Source organism: Equus przewalskii, chromosome 3 (genome assembly GCF_037783145.1).
Source record: "Equus przewalskii isolate Varuska chromosome 3, EquPr2, whole genome shotgun sequence".
Classification (NCBI taxonomy): Eukaryota; Metazoa; Chordata; class Mammalia; order Perissodactyla; family Equidae; genus Equus; species Equus przewalskii.
In genome coordinates, this window is record NC_091833.1 from 34,975,902 (window position 1) to 35,001,726 (window position 25,825).

General features: G+C 50.6%; 1 protein-coding gene across 2 annotated transcripts in view; it reads left to right on the forward strand.

The window, feature by feature from the left end:
• The window catches only part of ZC3H18 (zinc finger CCCH-type containing 18), a 60,623-nt gene that overhangs the window by 9,498 nt on the left and 25,300 nt on the right, over positions 1–25,825 (forward strand). Inside the window, exons 3-9 of one of the 2 annotated variants that reach the window (XM_070613958.1) lie at positions 6,327–6,411; positions 7,178–7,249; positions 15,850–15,998; positions 16,334–16,426; positions 17,288–17,445; positions 22,640–22,757; positions 23,987–24,255. In XM_070613958.1, coding sequence (XP_070470059.1) covers positions 6,327–6,411; positions 7,178–7,249; positions 15,850–15,998; positions 16,334–16,426; positions 17,288–17,445; positions 22,640–22,757; positions 23,987–24,255 — 944 coding nt within the window. The remainder of the gene's footprint in view (positions 1–6,326; positions 6,412–7,177; positions 7,250–15,849; positions 15,999–16,333; positions 16,427–17,287; positions 17,446–22,639; positions 22,758–23,986; positions 24,256–25,825) is intronic. The other variant, XM_070613959.1, reaches the window with a different exon arrangement.

Genomic DNA, 25,825 nt, shown 5'->3' on the forward strand with positions numbered 1-25,825 from the left:
TCCACGGTTGGTTGGCTGGCTTGGCTTGTTTTGCCCTGCATGGCAGTCTCTTGCAAGGGGCCCCACAGCCCAGTGGGAAACAGCGCGCTTCTGCGGGGACCCAAGCACAGCTTCCTTTAGCCACGGGTGGCGGTTTCCTTCCCACTCGACAGACATGCCTCCCCGCAGTGTGCCAGGCTCCCTGTAACGGACTGGGGGGTGACAGGGCAGAGCAGAGCCCATCCCCACTCTGGGGACTGGCAGACTTTGGCATGGGGCAGGGACACTGAATGGTAACTTGGGCCCTCACGTGAGCACACCTGCCATCCAGAAGCTTCTCTCGTTGAATTTTGCTCTTGCCCATGCCCAACTGCATTGTGGGCTCCTCCCCGTCCTTACCTGATGTCTTAAATGTCACCTCCTTTACGTAGGCTCTGCCCCCACCCCTGACTCTCCGCCATACCTGCTCTGCACCTCCATGCTTCCACAGTCTCAGTTAACCAGGTTGTTAGTGTGTTTGTCTCTGCTGCTCCCCCACCATCCCTGTCTCCAGGAACACATGTTCTCTAAGGCCGGACCTGCCTGGCTTGCTCCCCTCTGAGCCCAGGACCTGGCACATTGCAGGCGGCCAGTGACTGCCTTCTGAGCAGACAGCTGAGCCCCCACTGCTTTGGGGCGTATTACCGTGGAGTGCCTTGGAGATGTGGCGTGGCAGCAGGCAGGTCTACCCTGGGAAGCTGTTCGCATAGAGAGGGCAGGCAGTGCAGGCACTGGGTGTGGGTGACCAGCCCCAGCCCTAACCTAACACTGTTGGAAGAAACCAGTGTAGATGCCTATCAGCTTGTATACAGATAACTACTACCAATTCATTTTCCTGCTCTCTGTCCCAGTTCCAACCCTTCACTCCCGGTCAGATCTCTGCTACAGGGTTTGCTCTGTGTCCCCAGCAAGCACGTATTCCTGTATCTTTCTTTCCCAAGATACCCTGTTAGCATTCCCACACCATATCTAGTTCTCTGACCCCATACATTTCTCAGATGGAGATGGAACCAGAGCTGTGCACTTGGGTCCATGAACAGCTTGCTCCTGGCCAGCTTTTGGCCTCGGCCCCATTGGGTGAAATCTCTGCCAAGTAACTCTGGTCCTGATGGAAAGCATGGGCTTCTTCCTGGTTGCTTTCGAACGCAGCTCTGGTATCAGGCGAGCTCCCTGGATGTTTTTATGAGGAAGAAACTTGCAGTCTGGCTTACACCTCAAAAATGTGTATTTGCAGACCCCTGAGAGTTTCTGTGCCTGGCAGGGGTCTGCGGCCCAGTGAATCCAAGAGGCTCGCTTGGTTCTGAGGGCCCTCCTGGGCATCTTCTGCCTGTTTCCTGCCCTGACTTGCTGGAAACAGCTAGGTGGAGGCATCTTAGAAGCTGTGTAGTTCACCCTCCTTTTAACTTGGGGAGCTTTTCTCTGCTGTCAGGGCATGCTGTCCTGCTTCATTCCCTTTTAGATTTTGGGTCCCTGGGACAGGGGAACTGATTTAGGAGGAATCACCCCCACCCTCCCCAACTTTTCTGCTCTCTTGCTAGTCTCCTTGATAGTGACATCAGTTTGTACAATAAATCCTTGAAATTCTGTTGTCTAAACAACACAGTTTGTGACTAAGGCCTTGAATTACCTCTATATTTTTAGTGTGCTACCAAAATACCCTTCTGATACAGATGCCCTTTTGGAAGTGCCCCTTCTCTGCTCCAGTGGGGACGGGATTTTGCACACAGGACTGTGGGCCAAATATTGAAAGCGGGGTCCTGACAGTGGAGCCTCAGGTGAGCCTCACTTAATCAGCTTTTTCAATTTTTTTCAATTTACCTGCTCAGGAAGCCACATTTAGGAAAACCAGACGTGCCTGTGGTTCTGTTCCTACCTGTGCATCGCCCAGAGGAGTGAGCAGAGCCACCACGATCAGCTGCCGTGTGAAGGTCTTCCTGTCTTTCTCTTGCACTTCTGGCTTGTCTTTCACCACAACTGTTCCTTCCTTCTGGGTTTGTCTAGCAGGTGGATTGGTCTGCATGGGTCTCTGATTCACCTGTACAAGCTCTGGTCCTCCCGTCTTGGTCTCTGTACCCCCTCCTTTTTGATTACTGGGTTCTGTTTTTGTATCTTACTTGTCATCTGGTTCACAGAATTTCGGCCACCTAGAGTATACCATCCCTTTGGAAGAGGGTGGGGTGTCTGTTTTATTCTGTTCCTCCTTTCATCGGTGACTCTCATGCTGGTAGGGTGGCCCGTCAGAGACAGCGGGACAGCAGCCACGTCCTAAGTGGACAGTCCACGTGACTCTGGTGAGAAGTGGTAGCTCTCTGCCCACCCACATACAACAGGACTTTGAAGCATTTTCTCTGCTGGTGGTATTTTATATTTTCTCCTGTCCACTGCACCTGTTCCTTTTATATCTGGATACATAATATCTTCTACACAAGGTCTTCCGTAGCTTACCCTGGGGGCTGAGTTGTTCACTCTCTGCTAGGGCAAGGGCCCGTTCCTCTCAGGAGGCACGTTCATTGTGTTCATGCTCCTCCGTGTCATTTAGATGCTGAATAGCAGCGCTCCCCCGTACCCCGCCCCCAAAGCCTAGGAAGCAGCTGCCTGAGCCTCATTTGAGAAAAGAGCCCATGCACTGTCAACCACTTGAAGGACTAAGGCCTTCTGTGTCCCTCAGCTCGGTTGGTCAGCACAGCCGCGTGAGTGAGCACAGGCCACTGTCCTTACCCTCGGCTGGGGGAGCCCAGGAGCTCTGAGAATGGAAAGGTTTCCTCCTTCGTCTGGTGGCAGACCTGGCCCGAGCTGACACGAGGCTGTGTACTGTCCCGTATTTACCCCATCATGGGGCTGGTCACACATCTCCTCAGAGCAATTGCTGTGTCCACCACAGGGTCCTGTTTCAGACCCCACTATATCGCCTTTCTGAAACCAAAACAGTTCTCAACTCCCGAAACATGGTTTGGGGTCAGGGCTGGTGGACCTGTGTTGTTGCCTCCGTTTCGCAGATGCGGAATCGGGGTGGAAGGAGACTGCACTTGGCCCAGGTGGCAGCACCAGGGTGGCGTCTGGGTCTCTGCCCTGGGGCCCGTGCCCTTGGCTGCAGCTGCTGCCCTACACGGCAGCTCTGCATGCTCGGTGTCTCCTTAGCCACAGGTGCTCCGGAGCCACCGTGTTGCATGTGACTTCTCATTACATAAGTAATATACAGACCTTGTTGGGTTTTTAAGGAAAGTAAAAACCTACACAAAGAAGAAGGTAAAAATTGCCTAGGCCAGCGGCGCTCGGAGGTGAACACATTCGGGCGCTGCCTCTGAGACGTTTCCGTTAGAAGAGGGGTCACTCGCGTGCTCGGGCTTTAGGGGAGGCCCTGGGCCTGTGCCTGCCACACACAGCATCTGCTTAGCCCCACGGCATTGCTGTTCCTGAGGAGACCGCAGCTCACGGTGGAGGGGTATCGGTGGCCACACCACCAAGATTCGAACCCAGGCCTTCCCCCAGTATACATATTTTATGAAGGCATTAAAATTGAATCTGCCTGTGAGGAATCACTGACAGGTGCGCCCGTGAGCCGTGACTGTCCTCAGCTGTGTAAACTGTGGAGCGCCTTGCACATTCCCACATTTCGGTGTTGGTGCCGTCTTAGCCAGTCCGGGGTGCTGTTTGCCGAGAGCCTCACAGGCGTTGTCATTTTTATAGAGCCACCAGTGTGCTCTGGCCGGACCACTAGGGCGTCTCCTGTCCCAGGCTCTCAGCTGTCTCTGGTCCGCTGCCACGTCAGGAGGCCTGAAAGAACCATGGACGGGCCATGCGTGCTGTGACAGCCTGCAGACAGCCGAGCACCGTGAGCTTGGCTTCAGAGATCCCTCTTGAGTTGTATTTGCGTGAAACTCTTCATGAGATTTAAGAGCCCATTTTAATCATCCATCCCTTGAAGAGCCATTATGTTAAATGAATGGTTAGTTGAAAATTCAGAATGTTATATTGCTGAATGAATTATTGATTATTTTTGTTTGTTTGTTTTTAATTAAAGGAGAGACCATAAATCCACCACACTGATGTGTACAGCCCTGTGTCTCAGTCCCAGCAGGTGTGGGCACTAGATGGTGGTGGTCCTGGCAGATGCTGTTCTGCGATCTTTGAGTTGACGTTAAATCATGAATTGTTTGCTGTGTGTGTCTAAGTCTGTTTACTGACCGTTTTAGTCGCTGCCTAGTACTCCCTTGCATGTTCGTGGGACTGTGCACCAGTCTTGAGATGGGTGGCTGGTTCTGCTGTGTGCTCTTGCAAACGTGAGAGCATGTCACATCTTTGCAGAAACCCACACCTCTCTAAATCTGCTCTAGTGCACTTACTGTGAATCCTGATTTCTGAAAAACCGTTTTTCTGTACTCATCATTTCAGCTGCTGTGCGTTGATTTCCAAGTAAAGCAGGTAGATTTGGATGGGTTCTAACTTTTCAAAAGGGTTTTATTTTTCTAATGAGCACAGAGAGAATCTGCTCCCAGCTGAGATTGAGCTTATGTGAAATGCCAGGCTAAGGTTTTCGTGTAGTGATCATTACTGTCAGGATGGTGGTACAAAGCAGGTACAGGCCAAAAGACCGGAGGAAAGAGATGTTCTGTCCCTTAGCATAAAATAAGCACGGTTGCTCTAAAACTTCAGGAAGTCGTTCTTCAGTTGGAGAAAATGGGGAGATATTGTTGAAAGGGTACAAACTTTCAGTTGTAAGGTGAATAAATTCTGGGACTTAAAAAGACTTGTATAAATGATTGACTCTCAGAAAAAAAAATCATTCTTTTGGCTCTCTTAAGGGATGTAGTTCTGAGGCATCTGTTCTTTTCATTATAAAATGCTTTTGAATAACTAAACACTTTCAAGGCAGAAATTATACAAATATTTAAGCTTTAAAAATAAGTCATCATAAATCCACGGTTTGACTTCGGCATTCCTTCCTCCAACAAATACTGACATTTACTCTGAGCCTGCCGCTGTGCTTGGACCAGTGACACAGAGTGAGCAGACAGACACAGGCCTGCCTGGTGGAGCCTCCAGTTCAGTCAGGCAAACCGTGACTGCATGACTAGTGCCGCAGAGGCAGAGGGTCCTGGGGAGCCCCTGTGAAGGGAGACGGGGACCCCTGGGGAGGGGGCTCGAGCTGCGATCTGAAAATGAGAAGAGTTCAATGCTAAGGGAAGAACATGGTCAGGGTGGGATTTGAAAAGGTCACTGTGCACTGTGGAGAGAGTGAGGGGTGTCAGTTAGGAAGTGGTTCCCCAGACCAGGTAGGACTGGGCAGGAGTTTGGACAAGGGTGGCGCAGCAGGAGGAGAGGAGAGAGGGGTCTCCCTGATCTCTGCCCTGCATGACACCTTAGGTTGATTGCCCTAGGGCACTCAGGAACAGGCTGGGACATGGCAGCACTGAGGCGTTCCATTCTGGACAGACTGATAGATGTCAGCAGGGTGACCAGCTACCTACTTGGGCTGGGGCGATCCCAGGGGGTTCTCAACTGATGGGCACAGGTGGGAGTCTGTGTAGGTTGGAGGTGACTGAAGGGCGCAGGTGGGAGTCTGTGCAGGTCGGTGGTGATTGAGGGGTGCGGGTAGGAGTCCTTATGCAGGTCAGTGGTACTGGGCCCTGGGACTGGGAAGGGCACAGAGCAATGGTCCAGGTCGAGACTGCTCTTCAGAATCTCTGAGGGTGAGACCCACCCAGGCTTTGGTATTTTTAAAGCTCTTGTGTTATTCTAAAGCTGGACAGGCAAGGTTAGCAACTCTGGACTAAGAATGAGAAGAGGAGGGCCTAGATCTGAGACGACAGGTGGGTCCACAGAACTGACCAGGTGGCCTCAGTGACCTGAGTCACCTCACTTCCCTTCTCCCAGCCCCCAGACTATTAAATCAGAGGAAGTTAGTGTTTAATTTTAAGGACATAAAATATTTTGTTTTATAAATTTTGTTTAAATATACAAAATATTAAAAACCTGAAGTGGAACCATGTCCTGCCCAGAATTGCTCATGAAGAGAAATACAGAAGCCCTGCTTTGTACCATGCATCATGTCCCTCACAGAGTATTTTCACTCAGTGTTCTTTTGTGTAGTGCCTCAGTCTCCTAGGTAAGCTCTGAGACATCCCCATGTGTGGATGAGGGATCTAAGGTTTAGAAGATGTCCATGAATTGGTGAGTGGCCGAGACACAGGTCGTGTGAAAATATCCTTTCTGGTTTGGTGAAAACCATGTCAGTCGGTAGAGGCCCTTCCCACCCCTTCTCTTGTTAAGATGATTCCCTCTTCAAGTCACGTTGTCCTCTGTTTCAGGATGATGATCTGGAAGAGGGCGAAGTAAAGGACCCCAGTGACAGGAAGGTGAGGCCTCGTCCCACCTGCCGATTCTTCATGAAAGGTAATTGTCCAAGTGGGGCCTTGGTCCTTGGTGTGGCCTTTTGGCTTTCCCTGGGCCTGTGGTGGTGGTTCAGCCGTGTAAAGTGCCCTGCAGCCTACGCAAGGCTGTTCTTAGGGCCAGACGGTGGTAGTCTGTGGTGGCGGTGATGGTGGCATTGATGTTAAACAGTAGACCCTTGTACTAGTCCTTTCATCACTTTATGACTAACTCAGAGGGGAGCCAGCTTGGTCACTGTCACACTTGTGGTTCTACCGCACCCATTTATAAGAGCCCCGTGACTGTAAGGTGGATAATATCAGTCATCTTTCTAAGTGGGCCTTTTTATAAGACCAAATGCCCCAGGCTCCAGTTATGACATCCTCCCACCTCTGTAAGGAGAGTTACTATTTTTCTGCAGGATGTAGCACAGCACATCCTTCATTTGGAATGGATTTCTGAGTAGAAAGGGGTGGCCTCTGAGCAGCAAGGCCTCTCTCCTGAAGAGTGAACAGTGTGAGTCAAGTAGCTGTAGCAGGTGGCAGTGTGACAAAGTCTTGTTGAAAGTCTTGGGAGATTTGGAAATGGAAATGAGACTTCCCATCTGGAAGTTTCTTGGATGTGCAGCAGCAGGTGGCACATTTCTGGTAGTTCAGCGTTTTCCGTAGACGGGTAGGAAGGTGTTTTTCTCTTTCCCTTAATTGTGCTCTGACCCTGGATGACTTTGCTCGCTGACCCGCCTGCGTGTGCAGTCTCAAGTTCACGAGAGCTTCCTGTACTTCTCTTCCAGATGTTGTGACACCATTATCCACTCTTCTTCCACCAATATCAAATTCCATACCATTCAGAGGCCAGGTTAAAGGTACAAAATATACGATATTCACTCTCTTTAGAACCTCAAAGCCCCCCCGCTCCGGAGACCAGACTTCTCTCTCCTGGATCCAGAACACTGCTGTGAAGCCAGAAGGAAGGGGGGGCTCTGAGGGGCGGAGAGCGGCTGTGAACCTTAATGCCCAGAGGCCCCTCATGAGGCTCGGGGCTGCGTGCTGGCGGCACCGGGCGGGCGGGACCAGTGGGGCATGGTGGAGTCCCGTCTTAGGGAGAGGGCAGGCTCTGCACTTCGGGTGGCCCTTGAACGATCCTATCCCTAGTGTCGAGATGACCCGAGGATGAAGGCGCATAGACCTGAGGGACCAGCACACTGGGGACCCAGGTCGGCTTGCTCCTTGGGGCCTGTGGTCGTGGCCTGTGCTGTTGGCACGCAGTTTGACTCATCTGAGTGAGATGTGCATGTGATGTTCTCTACTGTGCGACCGTGTGCGCTGTGCCCTCAGGAGGGCAGCCAGCAGTCATGTGCTGTAGAGCAGACGTGACATTGTGAGCAGTGTAGCCACCCTAAGAAGGCAGATAAGCATGTGATACGTTTTAGAAAGCAAATTGTTACAATTGCTTAAAAGCTGGGGTATTTGAAGTATCGATATTTCAGAAAATTTGAACTTAAGCAGCAGACCTGTTTTTCATAATAATGAGGGAATAAATAATGTCAGTCCATCTCTGAAGTTTCTAGATTAAAGCAATGGACACAGATGTGAATACATACACGTGTTTGTAGTCGTTTCCAGTTAGCACTGTTCACAAACTGTGTGGTTCAGGAGCCTGGCCGGCCAGTCAGGACTAGCCAGAGGCTCCCATTGTGGGAGGCACAGTGTCCACTGTTCCTGCCACGGAGGCTCTGGTGCAGGAGCCCGGGGGTCACGCCACTGAAGTAGTTTCCAGAATTTAGCACCAGAAGCACACAAACAAGTGAAGTGAAGTTATTCTGGCACTGCAGATCAGCACCAGGAGATGCCTGGACAGACAAGGATAGGAGGCCATCTCCACGGATGTCACCGGGTAGGGGCACATCGCAGTAGGAGGGGAGATGCCTCCAGGGTCAAACTGAGTGCTCAGTTTGTATTTCCAGGAGTTGAGACCCGTGGGTAAGGCTCTGCAGGAGGAACAGCTGAAGCTAGTGGCAAGCAGCCTTTTTTGCAGCTTAGTTAAGCTGAGCATGATCAGTAACTTGTTCCAGGAATGTATTTTTTGAATATATATTTACCTTTTCCTCTACTTTTTATTTATTCTGCAGAGTAATATGATATAGTGTGAAAGGAAATGGTTCATTCTGTAGGTGTTCTAGAACATATTTCGTGCTTTGTCTTAGTTATGAGAAAGTTTTTGGATGTAAATATTTTTACTTACCAGCAATTTATAAGCTTGGTGTTAAATTTAGATGAAATCCTTTTTTTCCCCCTGAGGAAGATTCGCCCTGAGCTAACATCTATTGCCAGTCTTCCTCTTTTTGTATGTGAGCTACACCACAGCATGGCCACTGATGAGTGGTGTAGGTGTGTGCCTGGGAACTGAACCCAGGCTGCTGAAGCAGAATGCACCAAACTTAACCACTAGGCCACTGGGGCTGGCCCAGGATGAATTCATTTAAATTCCCTCCAATAGCAAGAGAATTGACTTTAAAAATAAAAGGAAGTTTGTTGCATTTGGCAAGAACATGGAGAAATGGAACCCTTATACAGGTCTGAGGGGAATCTGAAATGGCACAGCTGCTCTGGAAAACAGGCTGGTGGCTCCTCAGAAGGGGAAGGATAGCGCCACCACATGACCTACAAGTTCCACTTCTGGGTGTCTATCCAAGAGAAATGGAAGCGGGTCACAAAAACTTGTACATGAATATTCATGGAAGCATTATCCCCAGTGGCCAAAAAGTGCAGACAACCAATGTCCGTCAACTCATGAGTGGATCAACACAATGCAGCACATCCATACGGTGGACTGCTATTCAGCCGTAAAAGGAGTGAGGTCCTAACACTGCCAGATGGGTGAGCCCTGAGGACATCATGCCGAGTGAAAGAAGCCTGCCCTAAAAGGCCCCATATTGTGCAGTCACACATATATGAGCTTCCAAATTAGGCAGATCCATAGAGAAAGCAAGCAGATCAGTCATTGTCTAGGCAGGGGGTGGGGGGTGGCTGAGGAGTGCAGAGTTTCCTTCTGGGGTGATGAAATGTTCTGGAATTAGATAGTGGAGATGATTGCACAACTTTGTGGCTATACTGAAACCCACTGGACTGTAGACTTTAAATGGGATCGTTTTATGGGATGCGAATTATATCTTAATTTGAAAATTCTTTTTAAAAAGTTGGTTAGTTATATTTCTATTACAAGTTGTAATTTGCAGATTAATCATTTAATTCCCTTAGCGCACACATTGACAGTTGTGACCGTTGACAGCAAAATATACTTAGAAATACAAATTGAAACATTTTAAAGCACCGATGCTTTGATAGGTATAGTTTTATTTCTCATGTGTTTGAGTTGAATCATCAAGACACGAAGTTCTGTCCACGAAGGCATAAATAGCATGTTCTTTACACTGTGTCCTACCATGGGTTTCTGGTGTGCCCAGCTGTCATCAGTGCCCAGCCCAACTGTGGGCCAGGCCGCCTTGTCTCTGCTCCTTCCTATTCCCACGCTCTCTCTTTTAATTGGGATACAATGCACATGATATAAGATTTACCATTGTTAAGTGTACAGTTCAGTAGCGTTGAGTACGTTCATCTTGTGGCCATCACCACCATCCACCTCCAGAGCTTTTTTTTTTTCCCCAAAGATTGGCACCTGAGCTAACAACTGTTGCCAATCTTCCTTTTTTTTTTTTCTTTTCTTTCTACTTTTTCTTCCCAAGTCCCCCCAGTATATAGTTGTATATTTTAGTTGTGGGTCCTTCTAGTTGTGGTACGTGGGACGCCACCTCAATGTGGCCTGATGAGCGGTGCCATGTCCACGCCCAGGATCCGAACCTGCGAAACCCTGGGCCACCGTAGCGGAGCGCTCAGCCACAGGGCCGGCCCCTCCAGAGCTCTTTGCATCTTGTAAAACTGAAACTCTGCCCCCATTAAACACTAACTCTCCATCTCGCTCCTGAGCCCCTGGCTCCTGCCATTCTACTTTCTGTCTCTGAATTTGATGCCGCTGAGTACCTCTTATAAGTGGAATCAAACAGTATTTGTCCTTTTGTGAGTGGCCTATTTCACTCAGCATAATGTTCTCAAGGTCCGTTCATGTTGTAACATGTCAGGATTTCCTTCCTCTTTAAGGCTGAGTGATGTTCCATTGTGTGGATGGACCACATGTTTATCCATCCATCCGTCCAACAGTGTTCACTTAAATTGCTTCCACCTTTTAGCTATTATGAATAATGATGCTCTGAACATAGGTGTGCAAGTATTTCTTCAAGACCCTGCTTCACATCTTTCTGGGTCTGTACCTAGAAGTGAGATTGCTGGATCATATGGTGGTTCTGTTTTTAATTTTTTGAAGAACTGCCAGCCTGTTTTCCACAGCAGCTGCACCATTTTACATTTCCACCAACAGTACACAAAGGGTCCCAAGTTCTCCACATCCACGCTAACACTTATTATTTTCTGATCTTTTGATAGTCCTAATGGGTGTGAGGTCGTATCTCATTGTAGTTTGATTTGTATTTCCTTGATGATTAGTGATATTGAACACACTTTTGTGTACTTTTTGTTCTCTCAGTGTTCTCTTTTGTGTTTAAAACAGCAGGTCTCAAAGAGTGGTCTGTGGCCCGCTAGGGGTCCTTGAGATTGTTTCAGGGGAGCCCTGAGGTCAAAACTATTTTCATAATAATACTAAGACTGTACTAGTAGTCAGTGGTCAACCACTGTGCACTCACAGTTAAAGAATGCCAGTTTCACTCAATTATGTCTGTGATAGAGCAGTATGAATTATAATTAAATTTCATACTTGAGTACGGATCTGTTTTTTTAAAGATTGGTACCTGACCTAACATCCGTTGCCAGTCTTTTTTTTTTTTTCCCCTCCTTCTTCTCCCCAAAGCACCCCAGTACCTAGTTGCATATTCTAGTTGTGAGTGCCTCTGGTTGTGCTATGTGGGACGCCACCTCAGCATGGCTTGATGAGTAGTGCCATGTCTGCGCTCAGGATCCAAACTGGCAAGACCCTGGGCTGCTGGAGTGCACGAACTTAGCCACTCAGCCACGGGGCTGGCCCCCTGGATCTTTTCTAAAAAACAACTTCATTGAGGTATAATTTACATGCCATAAAATTTGCTTATTTCAAGTGTACAATTCAATGATTTAAAATTTACCAAGTTGTGCAGCTATCACCACAATCCAGTTTTAGAACGTTTCCATCACCCCAATAAGACCCCTCAGTACCTGTCTCTTCAATAATCAATATTATGATATGGGAAGCACACGTGGAGCCCCTCGCTGTGCACAGAAGTATGAAGCCTGTCTCCAGGGAGGCCGCCCGTGTGCGGTTTGTGCTGTGAGCTGAGCCAGCCGCTCTCCCCAGGGAGTGCCAGGTTCCATCACAGGGACAACTGAGCCATGCCACAGTGACACAGAACCAAGTCTCCTCAAAGACGAGCCAGGTGAGCCTGCTGCTTCAAGGAGAACAGCTGACAGTGTCTGTGGCTACTGATAAAATTCAGGCTCACAGGTGAAAATGAGAAATTTGGAGAGCCTGTGACCCCACCGTGAGCCTGACAGCTTTGCAGTGTTTAATGACTTGCAAGTGACCACTCCCTGGTGTTACAAGGTCATGCCTTGGTAGGAGCTCCATTACCAGGTCAAGACAGACCAGTGGACTCCAGTGGATCAGTTGGAAAAGTAACAGGACAGGGTTATGGAGCCCACGTGGCAGCTCTGAAGAAGCCTTCACTTGTCAAGTTTAGCATCAGAGTATCCAGAGCATCTGAAAAAGCTGTTAAAATAAACTTCCTCATCCACCTACATCTCTGAGGCTGGATTCTCCTCACCTGCTTCATCCAGAGCAACCCATCGCAGCTGACTGGATGCAGAAGCAGACGTGAGAATCCAGCTCTCTGCTGTTCTAGTGTCAGCCTTAGATTTGCAAAAAGGAAGATGGTGCTGCTCATCTCAGCAAGGATTTTTTTAAATATAGCTATTTTTCATAAAACGTTTATGTTAACCTGTTACATATGTATTATATCTTTTAAGTTTTCTCAGTTTTAATTTCTACAGTAAATATCGGTAGATATAACCTGTATAAACAAAGGCTCTTTGGGGTCCTAAGACCAAAAAGTGAGAGAGCCACTGGTTTCTAGTCTACGTTATTTACAGAGAAGAGCCCAGAGTTTGTATGCAATTGTTGGATTTTATGCCTGTTAGAATACGTATTTGTAGATGTTAGGTTTGTCCTTAATATTTAATTATTAGATTTTTATATATTCTGCCTCCTTTTCATGAAGTTTTTTTCTTTCTTTTTTTCTTTTTTGTGAGGAAGATTTGCCATGAGCTAACATCCGTTGCCAATCCTTTTTTTTTCTGGTTTTTTTTTTTTTTTTTTTTGCTTGAGGAAGGTTAGCCCTGAGCTAACATCTGTGCCAGTCCTCCTCTACTTTGTATGTGGGACGCCTCCACAGCATGGCTGATGGTGGAGTAGGCCCACACCCGGGATCCAAACCTGCAAACCCAGGCTGCCAAAGCAGAGCATGCCGAACTTAACCACTCAGCCGCGGGGCCAGCTTCTCATGAAGTGTTGTTTAAAAACCATAAAGCACATTAAAGTTCATTTTGACTGTCCCTGTATTTATTACCTATTCTGAATTATTCAGAGTAGCAGGAAATGGGACCAAGGAATATTTAAGTAAGACCATTATATCCGAAAGTCTTTGTTTAAAATTCTATCATGAAGTAAGTACTTGGTTTGGAAAATAGATATTATAAAATTATTTCAACTGTTCCAGTAGGATGCATCGCGGATGCAGTGACCATGCAGTCTGTAAATGATACCCGCACTGCACTGGACTGCTCACCAGTCTGACCATCAGAAACTTAAAAATCTGGTTTCCGGACCTACCACACACACACTCCCACGTGTGCCACAGGAGCGGGTATCTTCTTCTCCTGACCTTTCACACCTTGGGAGAGATGGATTCCTTGGGTTGGTCCAGCGTGTGGGTTGTGACCAGCAGGTTGCTGGCATGGGAGACGTGGCTCTCGCTTCCTGTCGTCCGTGTTGAGTTTCCTGGATTTCTGCTGAGCGACCCTTGCAGGTTTTCTGCGTGTGTCGTGTCTGTGTCACTGATAGCTTGGGTTTGTTGCTATTGAGTTTGCACGTTCCTTTTTTGTAGATATATTGTTTAGTGACAAAAAGCAAAGTTCAACATGGAGTGTCTGATATAACCAGGAAAAATGGGGATGGACACCCAGACTGATTGATGACCCCTAATACGTTGATAACCTCAGATGGCAGCTCTGGAGACGGAGACTTCACAGCCTTCCTTTTAGAGTCTCTGGATGCTTTGTTTACGTGGATTCCTTTTACTAGTCTTATTATGAAATGTTTCACATACATAAACTAATATAATGAGACAGGCATAAGGACTAATAAAAAAATAAAACAATTCCTGACGTACCCACCATCCGTTAAGAAAGAGAAGATCTCCAGGCCTTTGAAGCCTGCACACAAGGTGACGGAACTCATCCCGCCGTCCTGCCCCCCACAGCTCTTTGCATTTCGCTTGTCCCCTCCGGCTCATTGCCACGTCCATATACAAAATCCTTCCATCATTTTTCCTGTCAGAGTCACAGTCCACAAGAAGTTTATGTTGTGAAATTTCATTTAGAAGCCGAAGACCACATAATTTTAAAACCAGAAGATCTATTTTTGCTTTCATTTCCTGAAGAATTTTTTTTCCAAACAAATTCCTTTTTTAGATTATGAAAGTAATGTGTGCTGACAGAGTCAAGACAGTAAAAGATAAAAGTCTTTCTCCTTCCACAGTCCCAACAGTTTGGGATATATCCTTCCAGACTTTTTTCTACACAGATAAAATTCATCTTTAAAAGGCTGTAGGAGGGGCCGGCCCTGGGGCCGAGAGGTTAAGTTCACGCGCTCCGCTTTGGCGGCCCAGGGTTTTGACAGTTCAGATCCTGGGCGCCGACATGACACTGCTCCTCAGGCCATGCTGAGGCAGCGTCCCACATGCCACAACTAGAAGGACCCACAACTAAAAATACACAACTATGTACCAGGGGGCTTTGGGGAGAAAAGTAGATAAAATCTTTAAAAGGCTATGGGATCACACCATTTCTGCTGTTCTGTTGTGCCCACATTTGCTGGACATTGGTCCGTGCCGTACGTGGGGACAGCCTGTACTTCTTCCTGGAGCTGCTGCTTCTCTTTGGTGACCGGGGTCCAGCATATGCTCAGCAAGGATCTTGGCGCCCAGGAGCAGGGCGCCCAGGGAGTTGGGCTCTGTCACCCACCGCCCGCATCTCTGGGGGGCACATGCGCCTGCCCTCCCTCTCATTTTCTCCCTTGTTTCTTCTCATCCACTGGCTCCTCTGTCCTGCTGCCAACGGAGCGAGCGACCTTAAGTACTCAGCCACCAGGCCAGCCCGCCGTAATTATTTTTGAGCCTGTGTGCATATTACCTATTCAAAAAATTAAATTTTTAAAAAGTGATTCATTCCCTAATTGAGTTAAAAACTTAGACTTCTTGCCTTCTGTGCTGAAAAGTCAAATGATTTCCTTGAATAGTGTTGGTGTTCTGTTGCTGAGTAATGCTAAAAGGTGACCTTTATTGTTTTCTGTTTAACACACTTTTAAAGTACCAGAAATATCCTGAAATGGTTTGTGAGGCTTTTGATAAGAGAAACGCACATGTACAGAGCTGGTAAAGATAATCCTGAGACAGACTTGCAGACTTCTGGTTGTTTTTAGGCATCTTGCTGATCTTTCTTTCAGTGTGAGTGGTTTTTTGGGTCAGAATGACGATCTTGTTCCGGGAGTGCCCTGAGCCCCTGGGGCACAGAGTCTCCTAAGCAGTGAGCCCACAGAGCGGGGTCCAAGAGAAAAGCTCTTGGACTTTTCTGTTTTCAGGGGAAACGAACTGTTCACACAGTGACTTTGGAACAGGGCCTTGTTTCCTCTAACATGTCCCTGGCCACCTCCAGGCACCCTTTAGCAAGTGCCACTTGCATGAAGTCCCCCTGCCTATAGTCTGGCCCAAGACTGTCCAGGGCCGCCTGCTGGGGAACTCATGTGTGTGCGCGCACGTGCGCACATCCACGCACACCTGCTGACAGGTGAGGGACGGGGGATGCTGTGCTCGGTTCAGGTGTGAGGAGTGAGTCCACGCACTCTTGCACAGCTGCCTGGCCTCATGGGGGGAGATGACGGCCCAGCAGCCTGCTCTGAGCCCTGGCCCTGCCACTGCAGCCATCCATGCTCTGGCTCGTGCGCCCCGTGGGGTGGGGAGGGTCACACCCGTGGCCTGTGAGTGCCCTTAGTGCCATCTGGCACATCACAGGCCCTCAGTACAGCTGCTGCTCCTGGTACCAGGAACCTGATTCAGGGACCCATTCTGACCTCCTTGTGTTTCCACAGGGAACTGTACGTGGGGGATGAACTGCAGGTTTATACATCCTGGAGTCAACGACAAGGGCAACTACTCCCTCATCACCAAAGCCGAGCCTTTCCCGCCTAATGGCGCCCCACCTCTCGGACCTCACCCACTGATGCCGGCCAACCCCTGGGTGCGTGAACGCCTCTTCTCTTTAATTGCTAGCAAATCAGACATCTAAATTCTGTTTGTGAATCTCCAGCTTAAGGCACATTAGTATGCCATGTGTAAAAGTTATTTCTGTGATATCTCAGAGTCACAGAGCCGTCTTCCAGATGCTTCCATGGTCTCTGTGTAGTGGTAATCTTAGACTCAGAGCTGCTGTGCTGGGGCGGAGCCAGGCTTGGAGGAGAAAGCAGGCAGTGTGTGGCCGACTGATGTGTTAGTTGATGTTTTGCTCCTCTGTTTCTTTATAGATTCTAACGTTTTGTTTGCTTTCTCAACTTTTCCCTTCTCGTTTTTTAATAGGGTGGGCCAATAGTTGATGAAATTTTGCCTCCACCTCCTCCAGAACCCCCCACAGAGAGTGCCTGGGAACGAGGACTCCGGCATGCGAAGGAGGTAACAGAGTTCAGCAGACACCTGAGAAGAAAAATACTAGTGGTGGTCCTTGCACAGAACTAGCATTTCTTTGGTCCAGAGACAATGATCAAGAATTCAGTAAAGCCTCCGAATTGAGGGGTGTATTTCTGTGATTTCTCTGAAGAGTGAAAGAATGGAAAAGGATGTCTGACTGTCTCTCCAAAATGTGCTAGGTCATGACAGAGCCCAGGAGGCCAGAGAGGCCCCGCCTGGAACACAGGCCCCTGTCTTCATGTGGCCTGAGCAGCACCAGGCCTCCCCTCTCCCCACGCCTCCCGCCAGGCAGAGCTCTGGCCCTGGGTGTCCAGGCTTGTGATGTGTGGGCACCAGGCCTGCTTTCTGAGCACCCACGTGGGTTTCCCTTCACTGAGGTGGCAGACTAAAGCAAAACCGCTCTCCTCACGCCCTCAGCGCACACTCAGCCACCCCTTCCTCCAAGACTGGAACGCTTCCGTGCGCCTTTTCTGCCAAGAGCAGACTTACTTTCATCTCCACAGTCGGTCCTCGTCACTGACGGAATCTCTGGGACTCCCTGGTTCAGGGCTGGGACTATTTCTAGGAAGTGACAAGCTCTGTCACCCTTCCCCACACAAGGGTGAGCTCCAGGGCGCTGCTTGGTGGGCCTGTCCTGAGTGCTGGGTGCAGCTAGGTGTGCAGAGACGGGGTGTTCCAGTCCCCGTGGAAGGCGCGTGGGATCCTGCACCCACCCCAGGCCCACAGCTTGGCGCACCTCACCCGTTGAGCACTCCCCATCGGGCTGCGCCAGCCACGGCTCCGAGGGCCATTCCCTTTGTTTTTCCTGCAGTAACTAGTTTTGGCTTCTTTTTTCTTACCCTGTAGGTTTTAAAAAAAGCAACCATTCGAAAAGAACAAGAGCCCGATTTTGAGGAGAAAAGGTTTACAGTGACCATTGGTGAAGATGAACGGGAGTTTGACAAAGAAAATGAAGCTTTCCGAGATTGGAACTATCGGATCACGAGAGATGTCAGAGACACAGCGTAAGGACTGGTTCTGCCTCTTCTTTCCCTTCTGAGAGAGAATGGCATTTCCCCAACTGGGGGGCCGGGCTCGGGAGAGCAGTGGCACGGAGGTTCCCCGAGGCCTGTGGCTGGTGCCCGCCCCTCCCTGCACTGAGACCACTGCCCTGCCCTGAGTGAATTGCAGACGTTTTGCAGTTGGCATTCCTCATTTTTTTGCTTCTATGAAGGGAATGTTTCAGCTCTGTACGGGCCCAGGTGACTGGGGAGGGCTTGCTCCCATTTGGGTTCTTACCAGCTCTGAGAGTTTTCCCAGCTGTTCTGGAAGACCCTGAAGCCCCTAGCTCTCCAGTCCTCCTGCAGTCCCCCAGGACCCGGGGAAACGTGCAGTTTGTCACTAATGCCCAGGAGCATAGCAGGTGGGACCCTTTTCATTGTAAATGCTGCCTTAATTATTTTTCTACCAGACATTTGATTATGAGTCTTTTAAAAGATGATTACAGAAGAAGTACATATGGTTGAAAAACCTGAGTCAAATCCTCAGAAATTGTGTGATGTACTAAGTACAGCTCTCGTCTCCCAGCGCTCCTATTTCAGGGGAGCCTGGCTTTGTCTTGCTCACTTCTGAGGCGACAGAAGGGACCAGGCTTCTGAGCAGCCAGTGCAGAGTGGGCTCGGGTCCGGGACGGCCCTAACTCAGTCATCCGAGCTGGCTCCAGCATCACCCTGGTGCGTGGCAGCACTTGTGCTTTTGTGTTTGCTGCTAGAAAGCCATAATCGCTGATTCCTGGCTAAAACAACAGGAAAAGGTACAGAAAGTAGGCACACATGCAGTGCTTGCTTCAGGATCCAGTCGTGTTGACCTGGACCCGTGACAAGGCTGTCTCAAGGCCCTCTTGGCCCACGTTGGCTCCCCAGGCTCTCTGCTTGCAGGGATGGGAGGGGAGGACGCTTGAGTGGTCCACGCCTCTTGTGGCAGGTAGCAGCTCAGCGGTCAACAGGTGGAGATTTAAAGATGTCGTTCAAACTGCTCTGTGTTCTAATTGTGTGTGTGGAGACAGTGTTAGATCACAGACAGGAGCGTGTGAGTCAGGCTGCGTCTGCCGTGTCCCTGTGGCCATATCCCTACAAGTTTTGAGGCCTCGCCTTTTTCTTGAGTAAAGTGAGGGTGGTGCTACTGTCCTTCCTGCCTCCGGGGCGTGTGGAGTCACAGGAGCCAGTGCGCACGGAGGCACTCAGAAGAGCACAGCACCTGCTCTGTGTGGTTACTGTGCCTGTGAGCAAGGAGGCTTTAGAACCTCGGGGCCATCCTCGACACACTACTTCCCGTCCCCGGCTGGAGCAGGACCTTGAAAGTGCCTGGTGGAGCAGCCCGAGGGGCAGATCTGTGCTGTGCACGGTGGCTGCACAGGAGCTGTGTTCTAAGGCCTGTCCTGGGTGTAGGGCCAGGCTGACTGGCTGCTGGCTCCGCACCTTCCCTGCTGGGCCCTCAGGCTCTAAAGCCCCCAGGGACAGGCCTCAGAGCCAGGATGTGACTTGTGTTTGTGTTTTGTTTGTTTTTGAAACATATGCTGTGCATCAGAATGAACCTGGGGCTTTTGTGACATGCATATGCCAGGCCCCACCCAGACCTGGTAAGTCCAGACCTCTGGGAAGAGGGTCTTGGCATGTATCAGGTGGGAAAGTGCCTCAGCTGTTTCTGCTGGCACTCAGGGCAAGGGCTGTGTCAGTCAGGGTCCACCAAGCAGAGGACACACCTCCCTCTTGTCACGGAGAGCACTGAACATAAAGACCTGCTGTCTAGGGGATAACAGAAGCAGAAAGAGGGGTAGCAACTGCAGGAAGGAGCTGCCACCCCAGCGGGAGGGAGGGAGAGAAGAGTTTGGAACTGTTAAAACTGAGAATCTGGGAGAAGGAGCTGGAACTCAGTCTGCTGAGGAGGGGACACTGGCCAGCTGTGGTAGCATCTCCAAGGTGGGTGATGAGGCCGGGCTGGGGAAGTGGAGGGAACTGCTGCTGCTGGGACAGAAGTCCTGCTGACGGGAACAGAAAGGAGACCAGGACAGAGCGAGCCCTTCTCCGCCCCAGCCGGCCTGCTCCCTCTGGCACCCGCTGTCGGCCAGCCCTCGCTGGAACAGCTGGCACAGCAGGGTGCACTTGGCAGAGTGTGAGGAGGGTGGCAGAGAAACCCGTCGGTAGTTTACCACCGGGCTCGAGGGCCATCAGTGGAAGACTCAGCAAGACCAAGGCTCCTGGTTCCTGCTTCCTGGGACCTACTGTGCCCACGCACTCCTTACCCAGCGGCGCAGTAGGCCTGTGATAAGGTTACAGCCTGTTGCACAGGGGAGGGAGGGTGGTAGAAGGGACTGAAGGCTGTGCTTCGCAGGTGTGGTTCCTGAGCCAGCAGCAGCACCCCCTGGGGGCTTGTTAGAAACGCACTGTCAGCAGTCCTAGGAAGGGTGGAGCCCAGCCGGCTGTTGTTAACAAGTCCTCCAGGAGACTGCAGTGCCACTGAGGCCTGAGGGCCACGGTTGCAGTTCTGGGGTGTAGGCCCACTGACCTGACGCTGAGTTTCAGGGAAAGAAAAAGTGACACAGCCTCTCAGCATGGTCAGGTTCTGGTAGTTAGGAGCCAGGTGCTGTGTTGTAGGACCAGTGGGAAAAGGTGCCCGTTCTAGAACTCTTGAGGAAGTGTTCTGAGGTGGTGTAAAGACCAGGAAAATGGGTTGCTTCTTTCTATTAAATTGTTTTGGAATTAAACAATTTGTCTAGCAGGACCACTTAAAATGATGGAAAAATACTGCTTTTCTAGACAGACACCCCCCAATTCATAGCTGTAAAAGTTCCTTTTCCAGCACCTCAAGCACTTCATTCAGATGCCATCTGACCTGTGAGACCTCATGCGCAGGAGACATTATGAAATGTCTGTGCCTGGGGCTGCGGAGACAGTGTACCAGAATGTTCCACTGAGTCCCACGCAGGGGGAGTGCAATCCAGAAGACATAGGGACCCCCAGGAATGCACAGGGTGTCACCTGCGAGGGGTAAGGTCATTGGAACAGAGCTTCATAGTAAACCAGGACCACACTACCAGGCACGTGTCCAGGGCCTGGGACTGCGCACCTGCCAGGTATGTCCTCCGAGACGTGCCCGAGGAGTGGGCTGTTGCCTGGTTGTGTTTCGTGGCAGCATTTTTGTTTGTTCCCGAAGACAGAGGCCCTGCCGGGCTGGTGGGCAGCCCAGGCTTGGTTCTGAGGGAGATGGGCTGAGGGAACACCATGTGCCCTGTCCCTCTCGGCTGTATCCTCAGACTCCGAGAAATCCACAGGAGAGAGGCCACTTTCATTTGGCTTAGCAGCTTCCTAAAGGCATTTGCCCGTACAGCCCTCCCTTGTGAGGAAGCACACCCTCATGCCCACCTGGGAAAGCATTTTCTGGGGTCTTAATTGGCTGTGTGTGGTGTTAGTCCTATATTTTTAAGATCACAGGAGAAGTCTATGCTTCGGGGCCCGCGCTGTCATCTCTTCCTTTCTGTGTAACAAGATGCTGGGCTGCCGCAGGCCTCTGCAATAGGCACTGTTTGTTGTAATTAAAGATTATCTGAGTAGTGTGAAGATTTGAGCATGAGAAAGATGTCTGCCTGTTTGGAATGGAAAAGAGCTGTCATTAGCAGAGCCAGCCGTGGGTTAGTCCCTGCCAGAGGTGCTGGAAATGCTGGAGGAGAGATTTCCTAGAAAGCAGCCAGCCGAAGGCCATGCGGACAGCTGGAGATATGTGGCAGTGAGGGCAGCATCACGGCCTGCAGAGCAGGGGCCTCCCAGAGCGGGGCCTCTGCACGTATGGGCACCTCAGTTTCCCCATCATTTTACCCAAAGGAGAGAGTTGGTCTGGAGCCAAGAAAACCCTGAAAGAACCTCCTGGGGTCCACCTGTCGCCAGATGCATGTTTTCCTCTCCACCGCCCCCCTGGGGTTCACAGCACCCCTGGGCCAGGTCCTCTGGGTCAGCGTGCACAGCATCTGGCCCTGGTGGGCAAGGTGGGGTCTGCTGTTAGCTTCTTCCCAGTGGTTGGTCATCTGTCCTGTCCCTGTTGATCAGAAGTCCACCTTTGCCCAGCCAGAGGCGACCTTTATGGAATGTATTGGTCTGTTTCCAGACTTGTGCTTTATTCCTCTGGTCCACTTGTTCCTGCACATGCCAGGCTTCCTGTAATGTTGTAATGTCTCAGAGGGTGTGTCCTATCTTTTCCAGAGTCGTCTTGGCTGGTCTTACCTGTCTGTTTCCATGTGAACTTGGGGATCAGCTTTTCTAGCTTACTGGTGTTTTTACTGGGATTGCCCTAAATTTGTAAATTAACGTAGGGAGAGCTGACACATCTTAGTGATGTCCAGTCACCCTATCCACAGACCAGGAACGTCGTGTCATTCATTCACACAGGCTTTTGTGTCTTCCTAGAGTATTTTACAGAGTTTTCCTCAAGTAGGTCCTGCACGTTTCTGGTTAAATGTGTTTTGTTCTTAAGTATTTTTTCTTCTTTCTTGCGGTTGTAAGTGAGGAGCACTTACCATGTACCCGTCTCCTAACTGGTTGTCATTTGTGTATACGAAGGCCTTGGTTTCTGTAGGTTAATTACTGGGCTCTTCTGGCTCTTGGAATTGGCTCTATCACCAAGTCAGTTTTCTGGGGACAGCATCATTTAATTTGCAAATTGGGATCTTTTCACCCCTTTTCCCCTTCATCTGCCTCTCATGGGCTCCCTCATCTGACAGCGTTGGCGGAGCCTCTGGCACACTTGGTGGGTCATCAAGGAGGCAGCAGCCTCCTCATACTGATCCTACAGAGATGCCTCCTCTGTTCCCGTTGAGTAAGATGCTGGCTTTAGTTCTGAAGTGTATATGTATATTTTATCACGTTAAAGTATCATTCCCTGTTTTCTTGAGTATTTTCATCAGGAATGGGTATTGAATTTTTGTCACAGACATTTCATCATCTGCAAACGTAATCCTATGACTTTTCTCTTTAGGTCCATTATGATATGTAGTGTATTCACGAATTCCTAATATTGACTCAACTTTGCTTTCCTGGAATAAATCCCACTTAGCCGTGGTATATTATTTTCTTAATGTGGTGTCAGATTCTGTTTGCTAACATTTTATGTAACGTTTTGCATTAATATTCCTAAGAGATGAGATTTATTTTTTACTTGCTCTTTTTTCAGACTTGAGCCTTATGCAGATCCTTATTATGACTATGAAATAGAGCGGTTCTGGCGTGGTGGGCAGTATGAGAACTTCAGGGTGCAGTATACAGAGACGGAACCGTACCACAATTACCGGGTGAGTGTGACTGGAGTGTGCACATCTCAATTGCATTCATCAATTCGTTAAAATCACCCCTTTTGTTGTTTATAGGACTTTATATGGGCTATATAGTGTTGGCAAACTGTACCAATTTCAAGCCCCAGTTGAGTATAGAGAACTAATTCAGATCCATGGATTAAATTTGGTGATTTGAACAGAGACTTCCTTGAGTTTATCTCCATTCTAGTCTGGTTTTTGTAAAATTAGATTTGCTGGTTGGGTTATTGATACGCATTTGTAGGGGAGTGTGCTGCGCCCTCTTCTGGCGCTTTGGCGACAGTGTTCATGATGATGGTGCCCTTCCCATGTGGCAGTGAGCGGGCTGAGTGCGGTCCTCTGGCCTCCACCAGCCGTACCATGTTGGACTAAGGGAGGGCTGATCTGCATTGGCGCTCCTCTGAGGGTTTAGTGTCTGTACAGATCCTCTGTGCTTCAGGCTTCGGGTCCCTGATCTGGTGCTCTTAGGGTGAGATGATACAGCTGCCACTGGGAAGAGATCAGTCAGAATCAGTTCCGCAGTTTTTGTGCTGTGACTTAAGTGACAGAGTCATGAGTTTTCAGGACCAAAGGGAACTGCCTGGGAACCCCTCAGATGGTGAGCTTGTGGAGAGGAGAGGACTTGGTTGACCATCTGAGCCCCTCTCCGCTGTAGAGCAGGCTCCTTGCTGGGGTCGGGCTGCAGGAGTGCGGTGCCTCGTGCCAGGCAGGGCAAACTTGGAGGTACCAGGGGCCTGCGGGAGTCTCTTTGCACCACGTTCCCTGCTGTGTCCAAGGGGCGGCCAGCATGGGGTCCGGAGTGCACATCATTTCCCACGGGCCACCTGAGGCCCAAAGCCTGTCTGTGTGCTGCAGTCTGGGCTGGATTCCGTTTTAACTTTGAGTATTAGAGCAAAGGAATGAGTAGGAACAGAGTAACCGTTCAAACAGGTGTTGGAGGATTGTGCTTAGGAAAACAAGAAGCCACCATGTTGGGGTGCCCACCTGTTGCAGACACGGCTGAGCAAGGTGCTCCGGGCGCTGCCCGAGGCTGCAGAAAGCCTGGCCTCTGTTCCCACCGCGGGGGCTGCGGCCGGGGCGCCCGTGCAGTGGGGTGGGGGAGCCCCTCTAGGTCGTGTCGCCTCTAACCTGGCGCTGATCGCGTTTGGCGGCGCTGCGGGAGCACTCGGCCGCCCTGTGCGCTCACTCCGCTCTGCTTGCTTCCGCAGGAGCGCGAGCGCGAGCGAGAGCGGGAGAACAGACAGCGCGAGCGCGAGCGGGAGCGGGACCGGGAGCGGGAGCGGGAGCGGCGGCAGCGGGAGCGCGAGCGCGAGCGGGAGCGGGAGCGCGACAAGGAGCGGCAGCGGCGGAAGGAGGAGTGGGAGCGCGAGCGCGCCAAGCGCGATGAGAAGGACCGGCAGCACCGCGACCGCGACCGCGACAAGGAGCGCGAGAAGGAGAAGGAGAAGCCAAAGCCCCGCTCCCCGCAGCCCCCAAGGTAGGCGGCCGGAGGAGCGCGTGGGGGCTCGGGCTCGCGGGTAGGCGCCTCGTGGGCCGCGCTGCCCGGGCGCGGGGAGGCCTGGAGCAGGGCGGGTGGTCCGTTAGGAGGCGCAGAGCTGGACGGAGGGTCTTGCGGCTCGACCGAGGGTGGCTCCCACCCTGCGGTACGGCACGCCGTCTACAGTGCTCGGCCCGCGTCCGAGGGCGCGCCGATGCCGGCCCAGCGCCGGCCTTCCTCACCCAGTGAACACGTAGCTCAAGTCCATCCGCCGGTGTCCCGCATGTGCGGAGTGGTGGCGCCGCCGCTGCGACTTTAAAACCCTCTCGTTCCCGAGAGGAGGCTCACAGCCGGCGGCTCCGCGCTCTGGTGCGCGCTCCTGGCGGGGCGCATCGCGGGTCAGGACTGAGGGTCCTCGTGGCTGCCCACCCAGCAGGGTGTCCCCGGGCTCCTCCACGCGGCCCTGCGCCCCTCTTCGTGCCCACCGGCGCTGCGTGGGGGGTCGCGCGTCCTCCGGTGCGGTTGTCTCCGCCTTCTGGCCGCCCTGAAGGTGAGCGTCCCGGGCGCGGCTCCCTCTCTCCTGGGCGCACGCCTCGGAGGGACCTGTGGGGCCCGTGCTCCGTGTTTTCCCCGGAGGAGCCGCCGGACCCCAGCGGCGCCGCGCTTACGTTCCCGCCTGCCGCGCGCGGGCCGCCTCTTCCCCGGCCCGCCCTCCGGTCCCGTCCGCGGGGCGCGCAGTGGTGTCGAGCATCCTGTCGTGTGCTCAGTGGCCGTGGGTATGTTTTTTTTGGAGAAACGTCTACTCAGATCTCTTGCCCATTTTGTAGTTTGGTTGTCTTTATTTTTGAGTTGTAAGACTTCTTTATATATTCTAGATACGAGTCCCTTATCAGCTATGATTTCAAATAATACTTTATCCCTTTCTTTGGGTTGTCGTTCCGCTTTCTTGATGATGTCCCTGTTTTTTTTTTTTAATTTTTTTAAGGGAAAGCCTCTTATTTTTTTTCCCTAGCTTTATTGAGCACAGTTGACCTATCCCATTGTGCGAGTTCAAGGTGTGCAGTGTGATGATCTGATAGAGGGACATAATGCAAAACAGTTATCACAATAAAGCTGGTTAATACCAGCATCACCTCACACAGTTACACTTTGTGTGTGTATGGTGAGAACATTTAAGACCTGCGCTCTTAGCAACTTTTAGGTGTACAGTGCAGTATGCCAGCTCTAGTCACTGTGCTGCACATTAGCTCCCCAGAGCATATTCACCTCATAACTGGAAATTTGTGCCATTTGACCACACCTCCCCATTTCTCCCACCCGCCCCCCCCCAGCACGCGGCAACCACCATTCTACCCTGCGTCTCTGATTTTGGCTTTTTTAGATTCCACATGTAAGTGAGATCATATAGTGAGAACAGAGAGTCTTTCTCTGCCTGACTTATTTCACTTAGCATAATGCCCTCCGGGTCCATCCGTGTTGTTGCAAATGGCATGATGTCATTTTTTATGGCCAAGTAATATTCCCTCGTATATACAGTCATAGCTTGCTTAATGACGGGGTGCATTCTGAA